This window comes from Nelumbo lutea, chromosome 2 (assembly GCF_056320005.1).
Source record: "Nelumbo lutea isolate HS-2025 chromosome 2, American lotus-T2T, whole genome shotgun sequence".
In the NCBI taxonomy this organism is placed as follows: Eukaryota; Viridiplantae; Streptophyta; class Magnoliopsida; order Proteales; family Nelumbonaceae; genus Nelumbo; species Nelumbo lutea.
The window spans coordinates 39447904-39470099 of record NC_142685.1 but is presented as its reverse complement, the minus strand read 5'-3'; the positions used below and the strand labels follow the sequence as shown (position 1 = coordinate 39470099).

The window sequence follows — 22196 nt, the reverse complement described above, 5'->3', positions numbered from 1 at the left end:
TATCTCCAGCTAATAATAAAACAAGGGTGTTTGGAGATTAACTACGATGTGAGACATAACTGTGTGGGCTTGGGCCTTTTCTCAGTTTATATTATGTATTTCCTTTATTTAAGTTTTATGGGCTTTTCTTGTACTCTTATTTTTATTGCTGCCACCTAATCAGAAGCAGTTTTGTCTTTCTTGTAATCTTTTATGTCACTCATTTAAATTCCATGGTTTGGACAGAATAGAAGCCGCTTTCTACAAGTTCTTCTCTTCTCTTAAACCTGATTGTAAACATGGTATCAGAGCACTGATACTACTTTTACAGTATCATTGTAAACATTGTAAACTGGAAGAAAATTTACTATAAAGGATGTTATGTCTTGTGATTCGATCTTTTTCTGAACCTCCCTAGAATTCTATTCAGGGGGAGACTAGTGGGGTGGAAGAGACTTCCTCTGAGGTTAATCCATTTGTTTCTATTCCTACTTCCACCCTTCCATCTGCTCCTTCTGATCCTTCTAATGCTCCCTCTACTTCTGATTCCCCTTGTCCAGAAACAACACCTTCAGCAATTTCTCGTCCAGATAAGACTCCGAACACACTTACAGTAACGGTTCCAGTAATTGATGCGAGAGAACCAAGTGTTTATCAAAGAAAGAGGAAGAAAGACCTACTAGTTGATGACCACAACCAGTTGGATGCTTCTGAATCTGGCCAAGGTACTATCTGTCTCCTGCTCCACTAGTTATGATTTGGATCTACCTATTGTTGTACCGAAACCAGTTCATTCATGTACAATTCATCCTATAAATAAGTTTGTCTCTACCCTCATGTCTCTCATGCCTATCACTCTTTCATCTCTGCCTTGTCCTCTGTCTCAACTCTTCTAGGAATTCAGAGGTGATTGTTGACCCCAAATGGAGGGAAGCCATGTATGAAGAAATGAGAGACCTTATTTATCAAAAGAAAAAAAAGAAATGAAAGCCTTATTGAAGGTTAATACTTGGGAGTTAGTAGATCTACCAAATGGGAAGGCACTGTTGCAAGTAGGTGTATACAATCAAACATAAAGCTAATGGCTCTATTGAAAGGTACAAAGCCAAATTGGTTGCAAAAGAGTTTGCATAAGGAGTCCTTTGCCCCAGTTGGATGTAACAAATGCATTCTTGAGTGGTGATCTACAAGAAGAAGTCTACATGGATGCTCCACCAGGGTAAAACATGAGAGGAAAAGTATGTAAACTGAAAAGGGCTTTATATAGGCTACAGCAATCACCTAAGGCCCAGTTTGAAAGGCTATGCAAGGCAATGACAACTGTGGGATACCAACAAAGTGGTGCTGATCAGACATTGTTTTATAGAAGAAATGGAGACAAAATGACAACATTGATTGTATATGTTGATGATTTAGTGGTTATAGGGAATGATTAGGAGATCAAAAGTTGAAAGGTTTCTTAGCCTCAAAGTTTGAAATTAAGGATTTGGGACCTCTAAGATATTTATTGGGAATAGAGATAGATAGATCCAGTGAAGGAATTTACATTATCCAAATGAAGTATGCTATAGATAGAGGTGTAGATCGGGTCATGACAGGCTGGCACAACATGACTTTGTGGGCTGCTTGTGCTTTAGCGGGCTGTGCCATGTTGGCTTATGGGACGATGTGGGCCATGCCTGCCTCCTCTAGGATCCTTAATTGGTCAGGCCCAACACAACCCATGGCAGGCCTGAGCTAGGCCAGGCCATGAGAGGCATATTTAAAAAATAATGAAAATTTTATTTTATATGAATTTTGATGTATACAATTGTTTATATATGAAATAATAAAATGAAATAAAAAGATACAATAAAATTGGAATAAAAGAGTACAATAAAATTGAAAAAATATATATATATAATAATCTTATATATAATATATTATATATAATATTCTTACACATACATATATATATATATATGTATATAATTATATTATTATATATAATATAAATATATAATAATATATATGGGCTATGCCAAGCCGCGGGTCAATACCAACACAACCCACTTTGTCGTGTCGCGTTCTGCCAGCCCATGGACCTGAAAATCCAAGCTTAGCATGGCCTGGGGATATGGGGCAGGCTGCGGCACAACCCACGTGCTACAATAACGGGCTAGGCTCGGCACAACTCGATTTACACCTCTAGCTCTAGACTTGCTAGAGGAAATGGGGAAATTAGGATACAAACTAGCTAATACTCCTATTTAGCAAAACCATGGTTTGCAAGGTGATGATGAGAAAGCTTTATTCTGACAAAGAGAGGTATCAACAACTTGTTGGCAAACTTTTATATTTATCTCTTACTAAACCCGATATTGTTAATGCAATTCACGTAGTCAGCCAATTTATGCATAATCCATGTGTTTCCATATGAATGCAGTAGAAAGAATTCTAAGATACCTAAAGACTGGTCCAAGAAAGGGATTACTTTTTAAGAAGCATGATAAAATTGAGGTAGAAACGTTTACTTATGTTGATTGGGTAGGACCTATTGGAGATAGGAGGCCCATCAGTCTTGCAACATTAAATAAGCAAAAGGGAGATCTGGATCAGCCCATATTCATGCACATGGACTCAAATTGGACCAGCCCATCCTTAGCTAACAATAGCTCAAATGGGCTTGGATACTACCACAACCACCTGCAACAACTCCTCTAGCAATATGGCAGCGTGTTCAAAAAATTCCAACAGCTTCCAGCACCCCGAGAGCATGATCATCGCATTCCTCTCATGCCAGGAGCCGCCCCAACCAATGTAAGACCTTACCGATACTCTTATTTTCAAAATTTTGAAATCGAGAAGCAAGTTCATGATAAGCTTGAGAAAGGAATAGTACAGCCCAGCCACAACCCATTCTCCTCGCCGGTATTATTAGTCAAAAAGAAGGATGGGACTTGGCGATTTTGTAGGGCTTTTAACAATATCACCATTAAGGATCGATTCCCAATACCTGTCATTGATGAATTGCTTGATGAACTTAGTCGGGCCACCATATTCTCAAAATTAGATTTACGAGTTGGGTATCACCAGATAATGGTACATATACAGAATATTCACAAAACAGTTTTAAGGACACGTGATGGCCACTACGAGTTCATGGTCCTGCCATTTGGGTTGACCAACGCTCCGACAACATTGCAAGCCTTAATGAACAACATATTCCGGCCATATTTACGTAAGTTCATTCCTGTTTTCTTTGATGATATATTGGTCAATAGCCCCAACTAGGAGGAACATCTAAACCATCTACAGGTCACCCTCGCAACACTTAAGACCCATCAGTTGTTCGCTAAAGAGTTCAAGTGCTCCTTTGGGCAAACCCAAGTATATTACCTGGGACATGTTGTAGAAAACGGAACTGTAGCAGAAGACCCGAATAAAATCTCCAGTATATAGGGATGGCCGCAACCAAAAATATGAAAGAATTGAGGGCCTTCTTGGGCCTAATAGGGTATTTTCGCCGCTTCATCAAAAGCTACAACCTAATAGCTGCCCCTTTGACCCAATTGCTGAAAAGAGATGTCTTTTGCCGCTTCAAATCCTTCTAAATGAGTTTGGGATAGGTGCGATTGAACCTCTAAAGCTTTATTGTGACAATCAAGCATCAATTGATATTGCCAATAATCTTCTCTAGCATGATAGGACAGAACATATTGAAATTGATAGATATTTTTTTTGGAGAAAAAGGATTGTTTCTAGAGATAGCTGCATCCCTTCTATGCCTTCTACAACAACTTGCTGATGTTCATCAAGGGCCCTAACAAAGCAAGATTTTTGGAATTACAATGCAAGCTGGACATGAAAGATATCTATGCTCAGCTTGAGGGGGAGTGTTGTGAGACATAACTGTGTGGGCTTGTGCTTTTTCTCAGTTTCTGTTATGTATTTCCTTTCTTTAAGTTTTATGGGCCTGATCAGGGGCAGTTTTGTCTTTCTAGTAATCTTTTAAATCATTCATTTAAATTCCACTTATGGCTGGACAGAATAGAAGTTGATGCCCCTTTCTTCAAGTTCTTCTCTTCTCTCCTCTTAAACCTGAATGTAAACAGAAACAACTTGTAACTTCCATATAATGAAAGGAATACTGGAACCATCTACCCAAATTACATGGATAGTATGAGTAGGAAGTATTGATTTCTCTCCATACATTCAAAACCATGGTCATATGCCAAATTAGCCAAGCCATCAGCAGCAACATTGCCTTCCATGGAGGTAAGATCCGAAATGTTACTCTTCATTTTAGAAAGCACTTGCCAAGATCTTTTTTGACTAAAGATATCTCCATCAAAAATAGGGTTTTTAAAATACTGCTCAAATGCTTCCAAACCCTGGAAACAAGAACGCTCTCAATTAGAAGGTGATTTGTAGTTTCAATTGTTGGATTCTTACAACAACAGCGTTTAGAAGCTGACAGAAGGACAAGTTTCATTATGTTATCATCCACAGGAATTCTATTAATTAACACCCTCTAAGCCAAAAAGAAGTGGGAATATGATGGAACCCCAAGTAAGGGTGGGCCACTGCTATGTAATAGTGAGATTCTCTTTAGTCAAGAGGAGGGAGAGATGGAGAATAGGTTTGTAGAGGCTGCTAGATGGAGGAAAACGGTGAAGATTGAAGCAAAAGATTCCTTATTTGTAGAGATAAGGATCAGGGGCCAGCAGAGCTTGAAGATTAGAGAGGCAAAGAGAGCCACAATATTGTTGGAAGGTCTTGAAGTGATTGAATGGTTGCAGAGTTTTGTTTCAGAAGCAAGCTCCAAAGGTAAACAACTGAACTTTACGAAGTTCAACCTTGATGGAAGAAAGAGCTATGAGGTGGAATGCAAAAAGAATGCAAAAGGCTGCTACATAACACTGCAGGAAATCTTCGGAGGAAGAAAGAAGCAGCTGGCTTGTTTCGCAGAAGGTAAACAGGGTGTTGGATGGAAGGTAGTGGCAGAGGCACTGAGTGACTTTACTCAGCAGATGAAAACAAAACAAGTAGAGGCTGCAGTAAAGGAAATGAAAGGGGGTAATCACAAGAGAAAGGAAGAACCCACTGACAGGAAATGGATGATTGCAGAAAAAGGGAAAAGATCTTGTAAACTGGTAGCAACAGCAGAAAAAGAGGATTGGGAAAAGAAATTTGTGGTTGAGACTTCAAGTCCACCAAGGGATTGGAGAGGTATTGCTCAGGCGAATCTCAAAGAATTAAACCTGCAGAAGCCGATGGTGATTACTCCTTATGAACCCTGTAAAGCTTTGATAGATCTGGGTGAAGTTAAAGTAGAGATTTCAGCTTTAAACATTCTTTCTGAGGCTGATGCTGCTACAGTCTCGAGTTGGTGTCCTCTATCTAATACCAAATGCTTTGAGATTGAAGAGAATGTAATAGTCAGAGTGCTTGGGTTACCTTTCAATCTCTGGAAGGAGGAAGTTACAGTCAATAGCTTTAATTTGTGATGCAAAATTAGAAGGAGTTTTTGACTGTGATCTTCATTCAGTTGTAGTGAGTTTAAGTGGTGTTAAACCCAGTGCCATCCCAAGGAAGATAGAGGTTGTTTCAGAGGGCTTAGTATACCCCGTTTGGCTTGCTACCTCCATTGAAGCCCAGCTTTGGAAGGAGGGAAGAAGGGAGGAAGATGAAGGGGCAGAACAGGCCTCGTTGCTTGGTTTGCAAGGCAGAGTAGACACTACAAAAGAGCTAAGTCTTCTGAGGCAACTAAGAAAAAAGAGAGAAGAAAAAAAAATTAACTACTTGGGGAAAGTCTGTTTGGCGGGGCGGGCTGAGGAATGGCAGGTCCTATGTTCAGTCGGTGACGGGAGGTTTAATTGGAGGTAGACTTGCGCCAAGAGTTCAAATTACAAAGGAAACTGAACTAAGGCAGGCAAAGATTCAGGGATTAAGCCGGTCCTGTCTGCTCCTTTGAATCGAGGCCAGTCACATGTCTCCTTAAGTGAACAAGTGACTGGTAAAGAAGTTGGGGGTTGGGCCCAGGCCCATCAAAAATAAGGGGACCTTTTCCTACGAATTGGCCGGCCGGATTAAAGAGAGTGGACCCAAATTCTAAAGTCCCACGCGCCAGTTTAAGTAGGCACGTGACTAAAGGTTTGGTGAGGACAATAGACCAAAAAAAATGGTCTATCATCGTCTTCCATGAGTAAACCTTTTCTACCGCTCACAGAGGAGAAAGCTAGCAGCGGCAGAGCGGCAAGTTCGAACTGGGCATGGGTTCCAAGCAAGAAGAAGAAAGTTTTCTCCCCTGAATGGCGAAATCCGAGGTTCAAGAAGCACTCATTGATAGTGGAGTCGGGGAGTTCCCTTTTTCCGGAGACGGAAAATCCCTTAGTGATGAGAGCCTTCACACCGAGCTGCTTTGTTTGGAAAATGACGACCCGGATGCTTCAGTTTCAGCCCAGAAGTTGCACTCTAAATGTATCTTATTAGCTACAGATTTGGGGTTTACCGCAGATTTCTTAGAGGAGAGGCAGGGGACACTGGTTCTTAAATTAGCTCCCAGTTCACTAGAGCAGCACGGCACCGGTAGAAGAATAGAGGAACAGGAATTACCTTGGTCACCAATCACAGAGTTATCAACAAGGGGACAACTTACAAAGACAAATTCTGATGCAAGGATTAAAACAACATTGGTTGAACACAATGGGAACCCACAGTCATCTACTTTGGAAGGATTAGCTGCGACCTTGCCCCTATGTGTTGCCCCTCAAAAGTTTTTGACATCTTCCCACAACCATTCAGGTAATATTGTCAATTCGTTTTATAGTACTGATGTCGGTTTTCTACCTGAAACAGGTACTCCTGCAGCTTTACTTGATGCAGCAGCCAAGGTTGGAAGGGACAAGGGGGGCAAAGAACAAGAGGAAGTGGCAAGGGGAAGAGAATCACAGGAATAGGAGTTAGAGATGATCTGGGATCAGATCTGTCTGTTTTTGGAGGAGTATAAGAGAAAAGAGGAAGAGGAAGGGAGGGGTGAGGTTCAAGAAGTTTCAGCAAAAACAGGGGATCAAAGTAGGAAAAATGCAAAGGGTGAATCAATTATGGGAAAGATGCAGAATGAGGAATTAGAGAGGATTTGGGGACAGATCTGTGCCCTCCTTGAGGAGTACAGGCAAAAAGAGGAATCCTTGGAGGAAAACCAAGAAATCTCAAAAGCAAAATAAAACAAAAGCAGTCTTAAGCAGATCTGGAACATTTAATAACCGAAGGAAGAAGAAAAGATCAGAGGTGGAAAGGCTGATATCAGATAAGGAAGAAAATCTGGAATTCAGCGAAAGAGAGGAGAGAAGGAAAGCCTCTAAGTAGAGGTCTGACCTTAGAGGGGGATGTCAAATCTTTTACAACCATGAAAATCATTAGTTGGAATGTGAGGGGGTTGGGGAGTGCTAGGAAAAGAAGGCTGATTAAGGACCTCCTTAGAAGGGAAAGGCCGGATATAGTGATGTTTCAGGAGACCAAACTAGCTGATATCGATAGAAGATGGGCAAGAAGTATCTAGAAATCTAGAGAAATAAGTTGGGTTTCAGCACCTTCTTGCAAGGCTTCGGGGGGTATTGCTACCTTTTGGAGAGAGGATACGGTGGAGGTTTTGGAGGAACTAGTAGGTAATATTTCAGTGTCGTTAAAATTCAAGATGGTTGAGGATGGATTTGTCTGGGCCCTAACTAATGTGTACGGACCAAGCAATTACAGAGAAAGGAACGAACTAAGGGAAAAGCTTTATGGAATTCAAGGGCTTCGGGATGATTTGTGGTGCTTGGGGGGAGATTTCAATGTAATTCAATTTATGAATGAATCAAATAACCCCCACCAGGTCATTACAACCAGCATGCGGAGATTCAACGATTTTATTAATAATTTTGAGTTAAAGGAACTCCTGTTGCTGCAAGCTAACTATACCTGGTCCAATTTTCAGGAGGTACCAACCTGCTCCAAATTAGATAGGTTCCTCTTCAATGAAAGCTGGGAAAACAAGTGGGCGGAGTTGTTAACAAGGGCTTTACCTAGAGTCACATCTGACCATTGTCCCATTAGCCTAGGGCAGGAGCCTTTTAGGCAAGAACCTCGACCCTTTAGGTTTGAGAACATGTGGTTGACTCACCCAAACTTCGTGAAGAAGCTTGAGGAATGGTGGAGAGAAGACCTAAGGGGGTGAAGTGGAAAGGGGTAAGATTCCATAAAAAACTAAAAAGATTGAGAGCACAGAAGAAGGATTGGAATAGGGAGCATTTTGGGAGAATAGAAGAAAGGAAATCACCTCTGTTGACCCAAATAGAGGAACTGGATGAGAAGGAATCCCAAAGAGCCTTAAGCCCTCAAGATAGAGATCGGAGATGGAATCTGAAAAGAGAGTTAAATGAAGTTATTTTGAGAGAAGAAATTTCTTGGAGGCAGAAGTCTAGATGTAAATGGATCAAGGAAGGGGATGGGAACACTAAATTTTTTCATGACCTAGCCAATGGAAGGAGAAGGAAAAACCTAGTTTCCAAACTGGAAGTGGATGGAACAGTCTTTGATACCGAAGAGAGGATAGCCACTTGTTTTGTTGACCATTTCAAATCCATCTTAAGGAGACCCCTAAGCCCTAGAGTGGAGTTGGAAGGTGTAACCTAGCAGAGGCTTCCAAAAGAGAGTAGAAACTGGCTGGAGAGGAATTTTGAGGAGGAAGAAATTAGAAAAGCTGTTTTTTCCATGGACAAATCTAAAGCACCAGGGCCAGATGGGTTCACAATGGCTTTCTTTCAAGATTGTTGGAACATAGTCAAAGAGGATTTAATTGAGGTCTTCAAGGAATTTGAGAACAATCAAGTGATGAGTCGGGGAATTAATGCTACTTTTTTATCCTTAATTCCGAAAAATAAAGAGGCCAAGCATCCAAAGTACTTTAGACTTATTAGTTTGGTGATTAGTGTTTACAAGATTGTGGCAAAAGTCTTATCCTTGAGAATAAAGCAGGTGCTTCCTTGTCTTATAAGCCAAGCACAAGGAGCTTTTGTTCAGGGGAGACAAATTGTAGATCAGATTCTAATAGCAAATGAATGTGTGGAGGAGATGAGGAGATCGGGGTGTAAAGGTTATGTTTGTAAACTTGACCTTTAAAAGGCCTATGACTTAGTGGATTTGGGATTCTTATTACTCGTGCTAAGGAAGTGTGGGTTTGGGGATAAGTGGTGCAAATGGATAAACGGTTGCCTCTCTAGTTGCCATCATTCCATCCTAGTCAATGGGGTAGTTACTGATTTTTTCCCAACTAGCAAGGGTCTGAGACAAGGTGATCCCATGTCACCTTTCCTTTTCACTTTAGTCGCCGATGCCTTTAGTAGACTCCTTTCAGAGAGCCAGATCCCTAATAGGGTGGTGAATAGGTAGAGACAGAGTGTCAGTAACCCATCTCCAATTTGCAGATGATATAATAATCTTTTGTGAAGGCTGTGATTTGACAAAGGTAAGGAATTTGAAGGATTTAATAATTTACTTTGAGAAGGCCTCAATTTTGAAGGTAAATTTTGAGAAGAGTTGTGTTGTGGAGGTTCATTTGAACAGAGAGGAGTTGGAGTCTATAGCAGCCTTGTTAGAATGCACTTGCTCTTAATGGCCTCTATCCTATTTAGGACTTCCCCTAGGTGCAAATCCAAAGGAAAGTAGGTTCTGGAATCCGGTGGTTGAAAATTTTGAAAAAAGATTGGCAGCTTGGAAGAGAAACTACATCTCTGTGGGTGGTAGAGTTACTTTGATTAAAGCAACTTTAGCCAACTTGCCTTTATAATTCCTGTTAGTCTTTAGAATTCCTAAAAGGGAGGCAAAGAGATTGGAAAAACTGATGAGGGACTTCCTATGGGAACCTGGTGTGGAGAAAAAAGACAACTTGATTAGGTGGGAGGTGGTGAGTAGAAGCAAAAAAGGAGGACTAGGCTTAAGGAATGTGGTGAGTAAGAATGAGGCTCTTTTAGGTAAGTGGCTTTGGAGGTGGCCCCTGGAGAGGTTGTGGCATGAAGTAGTGAAAAGTATCCATGGCTGCTCTGAATCAGGTTGGGATGCAGGGTATCCTGAAGGGCTTTACTCACAACTCCCTGGAAGGCTATCTTTGGGATTCTCCCTAATTTCCTCAGGTTTGTAAGGTACAATGCTTGTTCTGGAAACTCTATTCATTTTTGGGAAGATACTTGGGTGAGCATTCAACCCCTAAAAGACCATTTTCCTTCTCTCTATTCCATATCCCTATTTAAAAAGAAACCCATTTCTTGGTTCCTCCCCCCCCCCCGGTTTGCCCTTTGGCTTTAAATTGGAATTTCGGGTTTCGGAGAGGGTTAAGGGATGAAGAATTTCTTTGAGTCTCAGAGTTGTTGTTGCTTCTAGATTCGGTGTACTTGGACCCCACTAACCCGAACAAAAGAGTCTGGGCTCTAAACCCAGTTGGCTCTTCCGCTTGCGCATCTTTCTTTAAAGCCCTTTGCTCTAATCCTTCCTCTCAAATCTTCCCTGTTAAAGAGGTTTGGTCAAGGCCAATACCCCCCAAAGCAGCAGTGTTCTATTGGGAAGCCTATTATGGTAAGATCCTGTGGAAAACTTGCAAAAGAAGAAACCTTCATTGTGTTTGTCCCCAAATTGGTGCTTTATGTGTAAAGTGAAGGATGAGGACTGTAACCATTTGCTGATATCGTGTTCCTTTGCTGCCAATATTTGGAATTGGGTTGTTTCTTTATTTGGGTGCAGGTGGAATTTGCCCTCTGAAGTAAAGATGTTGTTCACTCCAGATGCTCTTGGGAGATTGACAAAAAGGGGGAAGATAATGTGGAAATGTATCAGAGCCGCCACCTTGTGGATTTTATGGGAGGAGAGAAATGCTAGAATATTTCAAGAAAAGGAAAGAAGTTTTGCTGAAGTCAAGGAATGTATATTGACAGACAATTTCATGGCTGAAATCTTCACAATTGTTGGCAGATTTCTCCTTTGATGACTCTTAAGGAGAAATTGGGAAGCAGTGGCTTCTACAGTCTCCACTAAGAACAAATTACAAGTTAAATGGAAACCCCCACCGGATGGAGTGGTAAAATTGAACTTTGATGGCAGCTGCCAAGGTAACCCAGGGCCATCTGGAATTGGAGGGATTTTGAGAGATAAAGACAGCAATACGTTGTTTCTCTTCTCAGGACCAGTGGGTGAAGGCGATTCTTTAAGGGCAGAGCTACTAGCAGTGGTATAAGGCATACAGATGGCTAGTCAATTAGGAGTGAACAATTTGTTAGTAGAAGGAGATTCCAAGGTAGTAGTGGGCTGGCTGAATAGCCCAGACACAGTTTGTTGGGGCTACAGGGATCTATTAAAGAAAGTTAAATGGATGACAAGAAATATGACTGTTAGGTTCCAGTGGGTTAGCAGATCAGCAAATGTAATGGCCGATTCTCTGGCCAAGCAAGGGGTGTCAAGGGGTGATCTGTTTTGGGCTACTTTGCAATTTGTATCTCAGGTTTGGGCATGTTTTAGTTTTTATGATTCAGTCCTTGGGGGAGGTAACATCTCGTGCCTCTTCTTAGGCTGCTTGTTTTTCTGATTTTATTTCAATAAAATTACTCTCATTTATCAAAAAAAAGGGTGGGCCACTGCTGTTAGGTATTGATCCCACAAAGACTCCAGCCCAGTGGTCAACTCTTATTTAAAAAAAAAAAAAAAAAGACTCCAGCCCAGTGTGGACACCAGCAGCATCAGGGATACCAGTTTATTTCCTCTAGAAGGCCACGTCAGCCAGTGGTACAAAATGCATGATACCCTATCGTAATTACTTGATCTCCAATTGTAAGAAGCCATCTATATATAAGGTGCCCAAGGAATAAAGGGGAGAGATTAATCCCCAATTTTCCTTCCTTCTCTTTTCTTGTAAGGAGGCAGAGCTCCCCTCAAAGAGAGCTCTTGTGTTAGGCAGGTTCCTAACATTTGGTATCAGAGCAAGGAGTGGTGAGTCATTGATGTCTCTCACCACATTAGCCACAACGGACGATAGGATGGAGCAGTTGAAGCTGAACTATCACAAGGTGGCTTTGGATTTGAGATAAGTGAAGAAGAACGTCGGCTAACGGTGGGACAGTGATCAAGAGTGCTCCAGTCAAGGGAAGCAACCAAAGGGCTGGGGGTCCTTTCTGCAAGTTTCCAAAGCTGGACTTTTCTCCCTTCTCTGGCAACAATCCAGTCTCTTAGATCAACAAGGCCAAGAGGTATTTTGATTTTCATGAAATACCCAGTCAACACAGAGTTGCAGTGGCAGTGACCTATCTACATGGGGAGGCGATACTCTGGTTCCAATGGTACTGTTGTTCACACCCTCAGGTGTCTTGGACGGAGTTGACAAAGGCCATCTGCAATAGGTTTGGTCCTACAACTTTTGAAGATCACAATGAGGTTCTCTCTAGGCTCCAACAAACCGGTACCATAAGGGAGTACCAAATGGAATTCAAGAAGTTGGCGATGAGGGTGCACGGATGGCTGGAGAAGGCAATGGTGGGTTGTTTTATTGGAGTGCTCAAGGAGGAGATATGCAAAGAAGTGAAAACTCTGCATCTTCCAACAGTTATGGTGGCGGTAGGTCTCACACATCTGCAGCAGGAGAGGACAAATCAGCTCTTGAGGTTGAATCAGCTGGGTGCACCGCTCCTTAAAACCCCAACCCTAGCCAAACCTGAGACTACTCTGAACCCAGCTAGCAACAGACCCACCTCAAAATATTCCCTTCAAGAAGTAAACCTGGGCCAAAATGCAGACCCAAAGGGAAAAGGGCCTGTGTTATAATTACGAGGAGAAATTCCACCCAAGCCAACAGTGCAAAAAGCAACAGTTTTTCTTTTTGGACTCTAATGGGCCAGAAGAAGAGGAGGCTTCTATGGGCCTTGCATATGAGGAAGAAGCAGTAGATCCTTGTGAACTTGAGACCCCCGAAATCTCCCTGCAAGCATTGAATGGGTTGTCTCTGCCCAGACCAAAAGGGTGGAAGGATTCCTGGGTGGTAGGAAGGTATGTGTTAGTGGACAGTGGGAGCACACTCAATTTCATGACCAGCTCTCTAGCACACCAACTGGGACTCACTGTTCAACCTATCTCAGTTTTCATAGTCCATGTCGTTGACGGGAATCATCTTCAATGTGATAGAATCTGCAAAAGTATGGCTCTTAAAATCCAAGGACATTTTTTCCATTTAGACCTACATCCCTTTAATTTCAGTTTTGCCAACATTGTGTTGGGCATCCATGGTTACACCTATTGGGTCCAATGCACCACACCATTAGAAAAAAATTATCATGGACTTTATGCTAAATGGAAAGCCTACCCACATATGTGGAACTTGGCCTGAAGAAGCCAGACCTGTGAACTTGTCCACCCTCATAAAATACGGTCATGACTGTTAGCAACCCATACTGTTAACCATGGGCTCAGGCTATACAAGTCTAGTACTAACCCTAGAGCCATACCAGGGTTAGAGGTGTAAAACGGGTCGTGCCGTGCCAGCCCGTGGGCTGTCCTGGGTCATGCCACCTCCGGAGGGATAATTTGGGGGGTTGGCCCAGCACAGCCCACGGCCCAAGCCCATGCTGTGCAACGGGCCTGGGCCGGGTGGGCTACAGGCTGTGCCGGGCTGGGCCATAGGATGGGCCTTGGGCAGGGGCCAAACCAGGCCAGACTGTTTTTTTTTTGTTTTTTTTTTACATTTTTTTATTTTTTTTTCTTTGCCAAGTAGAACTAAAATATTTAACTTTCCTTTGGGAACTATTTGAAAAAAATAAGAAATCTAACAAAGAAATGAAAAAAATACTTAACCAAATAAGAAGTCAAAGAGACAAAGACTCAAAGTGAATAACAAATTGGAAGAATAGGAATTTTATTTCATTTAAATTTGAATGATAAAAAGCATACAATGGTTGGATGAATGAAATATGAAAATTGGAACATGGAATAAATTAATAAAATATAAAAATTACAATATAGTTACAAATTGAAAATAAAAAATTATGTTAATAAAAATATCAAATAAATTAAATAAAATTAAAACAAATTTTACAATAATTTGAAAAAATGCTATACAACTATTGAGTTTACAAAAAATATTGACTTCATCATTTTCTCCTATTGTTCTTGACTTTGATCATTGTAGGAATTGAAAATGGTGGAGGATAGGGCTATTTATAGGAATTGTTGAATTGGTGTGATGAGAATGGTGGAGGATAGGCCTATTTATAGAATTGAAAATAATTCAATTGCCCCAAATACCCTACAAATTAGCCATTTTTTAGCTTTTGGGAAGGGCATTTTGGTCATTGTAAAGTTATTTATCACTTTACCCAAAATGCCCCCCCAAACTAGTTGGTATATAGCTGTTGGGGGCATTTGTGTCATTCTTTCTCCCCCAAAAAAACCAAAATACATAAATACCCCCCCTATATAGCTGTTGGGGGGGTATTTCTGTAAAAAACCACCCTATATAGCTACAGGTCCGCAAGTCGTGTCGTGCCGGCCCATAGACCTGGAACCCCAAGCCCAACATGGCTAGGCAGGTCCAAATTCAGGCCAGGCCGCGTACAGCCCAATTTACACCTCTAACCAGGGTGAATTCGAAGAGAACCAATTATCGTTGGAACAACTCTCGGAATTCTCTAAGTTTTTTAGTGAACCCCAGGGCTACCACCCCATTGTTCCCAAGACCACTGGATTTTCATAGTTCCAAGAGCTGCTCTGGCCAATTTACAGCCTTATAGGTGCCTGTATTTTCAGAAGCGTCAAATCGAATCCATTATTGAGGAACTAATTAGTACGAGACATATACAACCCAGCCATAGCCCATAATCATCCCCACGATTGTGTTGACTACCGCGGGGGTGCCAACAGCCCAAATTGCCTTATAAACCGTCTGTAATACTTGGTTAGGCCCAAGAAGGCCTTTAGTTGTTTCACTGTTCTGGGTTGGACCCAATGCACTATGCTGGCCAATTTTTCTAGATCGGCCATGACCAGCCCATCCTTATTAGTAGTAATTACATGCCCAAGGTATTGAGTCTGCCCCTGCCCAAAAACACTTGACAAAGAGCCAGTGCTGCTTAAGAATATCCAAGGTTAGTCACAAATGAAGGAGTGGCCAGCTAGGACTGTAGATAAGAATATCATTGAAGAAAACCAAAATAAATTTATGGAGGTAGGGCCTGAACATGACATCCATGAGAGATTGAAAAGTCAACGGCAGTTCGATAGGCCAAATGGCATAACAAGGAACTCATAGTGGCCATCATGGGAAGGCTGTCTTGTGGACATCATCTCTATGGACCCTGATCTAGTGCTATTTGAACCTAAGATCCAGCTTTGAAAACACCTTGGCTCCCCTGAGCCCATCCAACAACTCGTCAATAAGGGGTAAGGGAAAGCAGTCCTTATCAGTAATGTCATTCAATGCTCGTAGCCAACACAGAAGTGTCAAGTGTTGTCTTTCTTCTTGACAAAAAGAACTAGTGAGTAGGGGCTGTTACTAGCCTGTTATAATGCCCCACTACAACATGTCTTGAACCAAAAGTTAAATTTCTTGGTGTTGATAGTGTTTGTACCAATAGGGGCAGACATCAACTGGAGCTGCCATGTGCATGATGAGAATCTGGTACTAGGCTAGGAGGGCCTGCAACTACTAGTTATAAATAGGGATGGCAATTTTCCCCATCCTATTGTTTTAAAAGCGCAAGGGGCAATTTGCGCTCGAGGCACAAGGCATAAGGTGAGGCACGCCTTTTTGAAGCAAGGTGCAAAAATACAAACATACCCAAAAAAAAAATTAAATATAAAAGTATTCAACATAATATTAATAAAAATATAAACTTAGCTTTTAAAATAAATGTTTTAAAAAACCTAATATTTAAACTTAAAATACATATACATAACATGTAAAGTGCATTCAAATGAAATTTTAAAAATAAAATCAAACATATAAAACATTTTCAAGCATGTAAAACCCACAATCTCTTTTTCTTTTCCTCAACTGCATTACTTCAAATAGCTAATGTAATGTAAAAGCATTCTTGATTCTAAGAGCCACCTTTGTACCGAGCCCCTCAAGGCAAGCACATACAAATGCATGTTAGGGTCTTAAAATTTTAATCCTTACACAAAAGTAAACGATTTTATAATGTTAATTGTCTTTTAAGAAGATATTTTACTAGGATGAATGAATGAACAATATAAGCAAACAGGGGGTTCTCAGAGCTTGGTTGGGGGTCTGAGGGTAGAGACCCTGGCCCGTTAGGTTCAAAAAAGAACAAAAGGCGCAAAAAATTAAAAAGGCATACACCTAGGCTGAAGCTCAAGTCGCACTAGGCACATACCTTAAATGAACCTCGCCTAAGCACCTAGGAGCGCCTTTTAAATCATTGCCCCATCACCTACAGCTACAGGTACCCGACCTCCTTGACCTCGTGGGGTCAGGGACGAGGATGGGGATTAATAGGGATCCCCGATCAGTTGGGGAATGAAGTCCTCATATATATATATATATATATATATAATTAAAGAATTTCAAGGATTTAGGATCCCCATAGGGAACTCGTCTCTATCGGGGTCAAGGACGAGGATTTATTTCAAAATCGGGGTCGGGGACAGGGAATATGATCCCCGCCTCGTTGCCATTCCTAATTATAACAAGTAGTGCTGGCATTTATTGCCATAGTATCCAAGTGTGGGCTGGAATGACAAGGGCCCAATAGCATCAAGGTGGGCTGGTCTAAGTCCAAGCTGGATTTGAATAGTGAGCTTATGGTAGTTAGTTGAGGTTGCAATGCCTTAGCCCCATTGTGTATGATAGTATGCTCATTCTTTTGGAATTCCATGCTCAAATTTGACCAATCACAAATCACCTTGCCGAGCTATGTAACCATTGGACCCCTAGCAAATCCCCACTAAAGACCAATGTGTAGAGATCTACTTGGACATCTTCCCCTTGTATATTGAGTTCCAAGCCACCGCAAATCCCTTCACAAGGTAGTAAGGTGCCATTTGCAACTTGAACATTGAACTTGAAGGTGGGCCTAACGATTAAACCTAGAAGCAGTGCCACATTCTCCGGAATAAAGTTCATGGTGCTGCCACTATCCACCGAGATGGATACCACCCATCCCTTAAGGTAGTTCAACTCTCATAGTTTGAGGGGATGTGAGCTCAGTGAGGACTTGTAGAGATACCTTGGTGGGCCTAGACCAAATATCACACCCAAATTAGCTTGAGTTTCTTTAGGGGTTGCAATTTCTTGGGCTTCTTCTTCCCTTCGCCCATTGATCTAAAGGAGACACTTGTTAGGTATTACATTTGTGCCCTAGTTCAAACTTCTCATCACACTTGTAGCATAGGCACTTACCTTGTCGGGCTTGCACCTCCACCCATGTTCATTTCTTGAAAGGAACATTGGGTCTGAGGCCCTAGGTTTCCAATTTAGTTGGGATAGATGGAGTTAGATTTGGGCCCTTTTGTCTTCTATAAGTTGGGGTAAAGGTGGGGTCTTAATTATGGGACCCTGAGATTTACCCAATAGCCTCTTAAGTCAGCCTAACTTCTCTTCATACAGATGGACCAGGCCTATAGCAACCATAATGGAGGTGGGTTGCAGGGCCTTCACCTCCACCTTTATCTCATCCTTCAACCCCCTAACAAAGCAACCTAATAGGGCCTTTTCCGGCCACCCTTATACTCAAGTCAATAGGCACTTAAACTTAATTGATAATCTCTAACCAACCTTGTTTGGCGCAATTTTGAAAGGTGCTTGTCATAATCCTTGAAGCCAATAGGTCCGAATAGCACATAGAGGACTTCTGTGAAACCCGCGCAAGTCACTTGTGGGTATGACTGGCGAAACCGGTGAAACTAGAGAATTGCCTCTCCTTCCAAATGGATAGCAGCAATTGGAACCCTCTAGTTGCCAGGAGTTTCACAATATTCAAAGTACCATTCATCCCTAAAGATCCAAAGCTCAGGATCCTCACCAGAGTAGTTCGAAAAGACCAATTTCATCTATTTCCATGGTGTCACCCCACCATTCTGACTACTTGTTTGGCTAGAGCCTTCCTCTTTGTCGTCTTTGCTCTCACAAATGGTCAACTTCTTGAGTTTGATCAAGACCACAGAGTAGCTTTAATTTCATTCATGTCGCCTAAGAACTTGTGAAGTTCCCCCTCAATTTGATCAATACACTCCTCAATGGAAGCAGATCTAGTACTCACCATTGGGTTGCCCCAATCAAAGCTCTCATTCTAGTTGATAGGAACTGCCTATCACAAGAGCTTCGAGAGAGAGTTTGGTCCTCCTACAAACTTCAAATAAAGGAAGAAGAAGAAGATGAATAGGGTTGAAGAACTCAAAAGAAAATCTCTTTTATTCTCTATATGACCATTTATAGGGATTACATTATGTGGAAAGCCTCTCAGCTGTAACTAACTTGTTGGCATGATCCTCTCACGCATGATTTAAAATGTCCATAAATTTCCTAATATTTCCACGACATATTTCCATTATCATGGGTACTGACACTAAATTTTATTGGAATCTACATATTCCCTAGTGAACACAAGCAGCACTGTGTGGAGTACAAAGAATAGTATTATAACATAATTTGGTGACAATATTGTAGATATGTAGAGCATCAAAGTTATTAGTTAATGCCTACCTAAGGTACCTGATTACCACTTTGAACCAGTTCCATATTCATTTCAAACATGAAGTTAAATATTAGTTTTTATTTGTGTAATAGATTATTTGGTTGATCAACAAGAATCATTTATATTTTCTACAAGTTCAAATTTTCTTTGAACTCATTATGTCATGTAGTCTTGAATCTTAAGGTTCACACAACTTTAAAAGTTTTGTCTATAACCTTAGTTTCTTAGCTTTGTTCAATGATTTGGAACGAGATAATAATTGAAAAAGGTGTCCCCATGCTTCTTTTATCATTTCATAAAATATCATTTTATATTTTTGCATATTTTACAATGTTTCCACCATGTATATAGTTTTTATTATATTTCCATACGATAGTTCCGATATTTCTAACATGTTTCCTATACTTGGATGACAGACATTTCCACCGACACCGACATTTTAAATCTTTGCTCTCACGTAGGTCTTCTGATATCTCCGGATAGGGATCATGCAAGTGGGCCAAGTGCTAGTGATGGGCCTGGAGGTGTGCCCATCAGAGGAATAACATGTTTTGGGCCAAATTGCAATTATTCTTATGGGTGTTGTGGATAAGGTCTCTTATCTCCTCTTTTATCTACTTGTAATCTCCATATTAATCTCTAATGAAAATTTCTGTTACTTGTAAAAAAAATAAGTGAACTCTCTCATTTCTTGCTCATTCTATGATGGACAGAAAACTGCCTACGTGCTTTCCCATCCTTAAGCACCTATAGCCCCTCCACCCCACAAATCCCAACATAGATCTGGAATTTGTAGGACCCCTACCTTATCCTACATAAAAAAAGCAAGAAAAATGGTCAACATAAGCAATATAAAATGCTTATATTGACAAGTAGAGTATTCTGAAGGGCAGAAGGGAAAAATATAAGCAATATAAAATGCACGAGTCAAGATGTTTAAACTATCTACCTCAGTTATATATTCAGATAACTCTTGTTCAGAAGAGAACATGAGCATCTGCTTCGCATCACTAATTGAGAGATAATCATATGCCTTCTCACTGCATCCTGCTATTTCATCCCTGAAAAAGAAGTTCAAAAACACATAAGAAAATATTGTTAGCATAGGCTTCAGCACCTAAAGTTGAAGTGCAAAATACAGGTAACAGTAGCTTCAGTAGCTTTAGAAAACAAAAAGGTAAAGGGGTGGATCCTTTATTTCCCCCAGAAAAAAAAATAAAGAAAAAAAGCCATTCATCAATTGTTCTTGTGTATTGAGGATAAAATCTTCAAGTTCTTCCATGTCAGTTAAGGTTTTGAAATCTTAGAGGATTCAAGACTATGTCACCGACTTGTGTGCCAAACAAATAAGAAAATAATAAAAAGAAAACAGTATAAGTAACTATGTGGTGCACTATTTTTATTTTTTTTGAAAAGTAACCATGTAGTGCGTTATCATAGCTATCAAAGCACACACAGATGGTCACCTCACTTAATCATCTACCTATTTTGTACATACCGCTATGAAACACTTTTATATTCTTTGTTTTTTAATATTATAATAATTAAATAGATATTATTACACTAAAACATTCATTTTATGGATTTATATACTAGTTTCTTTTTATTATTTTCTTATTTGTTAGGGTTCAATCAACAATCAACACATATGTTGGTGTATACTGTCTTGAACACTCAAAGACTTCAAAACATGAACCCTATGCAAAGAAGAACTTAAAATTCTGTCCAACACATCGTTTATCTTTATCATCATCGTCAACAATGACAACATCCACCCCTTTTTTCCCTTTTCCTAGACAATAATAGAGGCTCAGCCCCTATATTTTCTGAATTTTCTTTTCTTTCTTCTTTTTTCTCCTCATAAATATGTTGATTTTCTATGTTTTAATATGAAGCTTATACCTTTTTTATGTTCATAGATAATTATCAACGAAAAGTAGTTGCTGGTTGCTATAGAATCTAGGGAATACTCCCAGGATTCATGGTTTCTATGTAAAAATTCCATTACCTAGGTGCCTGCCTAGGTGACTAGGCAACAGCCAACAAGGCACCCTCCTTCGGATGTAGTAAGACTCTTTGATCCAAACTTCTTTAGACCTCCAAAGAAGAAGGGGAGAGCAATGTGGAGGACAATAAGAGCAGCTATTTTGTGGTCAATCTGGGAAGAAAGAAACAATAGGATCTTCCAGGATTCTGAAAGATCTAAGGAGAAAATCATTGACTGCATATCTACCAAGGTCATTCATTGGCTTAAAGCATCCCCTTTATCTAAAGATTATTCAGCTGATGATTTGTTTAGAGGATGGTACACTGTGGCAAACTCTTCTTCATTGAGGTCTGTGTTAAAGAAGCAATGGATCCCTCCTGCACATCAATGGGTGAAGCAGAAATTCGATGGGAGCTCGCTCCTTAGGAAACCCGGGTCCCTCTGGGGTGCGAGGAGCCTTCAGAGACAGGGAGGGCAGACTGGTTGCACTGTATTCAGGTCCAATAGGTGATGGAGACTCTTTGAGAGCAGAGATTATGGCCTTGCTACAAGGTTTAAGGCTGGCTAAACAATGGGGCTTACACCAGATTGAGGTAGAAGGGGACTCTAAACTATTAATTGGGTGGTTGCAGTCACATAACTTGGGGGCTTGGGCACATCGACAATTCATGAGGGAAATAAACTGCTTAGCAAGGGAGGTTTGGACTCCCTTGGGCACTGTTCGAGTGGACAAGGAGGTCAGCGAATGGACTAGCCAACACCCTTGCAAAGAAAGGAACTTTTAGGGAAAACTTGTTTTGGGCTGTTCTGTAATCAGAAAGCACTTTTCTTGGGGTAAACACCCTTAACTGGGTGGTGACAGTGTATTTCTCTTAATCTGTCTAATGAAAGTTACCGTTTCTGATTAAAAAAAAAAAAAAACAGCCAACGAGGCCCTCCTATCGCTTAGCTTTGCCTTGGAGCCTTGAAAATTATGTGCCTTATGCAAAAATACGTAGGCACTTGAGCAAGGCAACCCTCCAAGAGTGCCTTGTCGCCTAGGCATTGCCTTGACAACTATGTCTAAACCAAATTGATAAGTCAAGCAATCTAAACATTTAATAGGTTGGTTGTGCTACAAATTGAGCTAATCTTCATTTTATTTTAAGTGCAATCCCACCTTTAGGATATATCATGATTTTATTATTTAATAAAAGTTATCCACTCTGTCTACCTGGACTAAATTTAGGAATAAGAAAATAAATAAATAAAACTTCCTAAAATTGAAATCCAAGTGACCAAAGACCACTACTATTACAATATCAGAACACCTAAATTTGAAATAATATACAAGTCCAAGGCCCCCATGGAGCAAACACGCAGGTAACAAATGTACAAAATTTGCATCCATTGGCACCTTCATGATATATAAACCAGTTTTATTTTATTTTTTTCTTTGAGTTGAAGCTTCTGTATCAGCCCTAGGGCTCTCTATAAGGAACATATAACTTTCTGAGTTTCTGCATTCTTCTAATCCAACCATT

General features: G+C 40.7%; 1 protein-coding gene across 2 annotated transcripts in view; it reads right to left on the bottom strand.

Annotated features, from left to right (window-relative positions):
* The window catches only part of LOC148870005 (26S proteasome non-ATPase regulatory subunit 8 homolog A-like), a 38755-nt gene that overhangs the window by 2920 nt on the left and 13639 nt on the right, over positions 1–22196 (bottom strand). For both annotated transcript variants that reach the window (XM_088970888.1, XM_088970887.1), the window contains exon 5: positions 19636–19747. In XM_088970888.1, coding sequence (XP_088827014.1) covers positions 19636–19747 — 112 coding nt within the window. The remainder of the gene's footprint in view (positions 1–19635; positions 19748–22196) is intronic.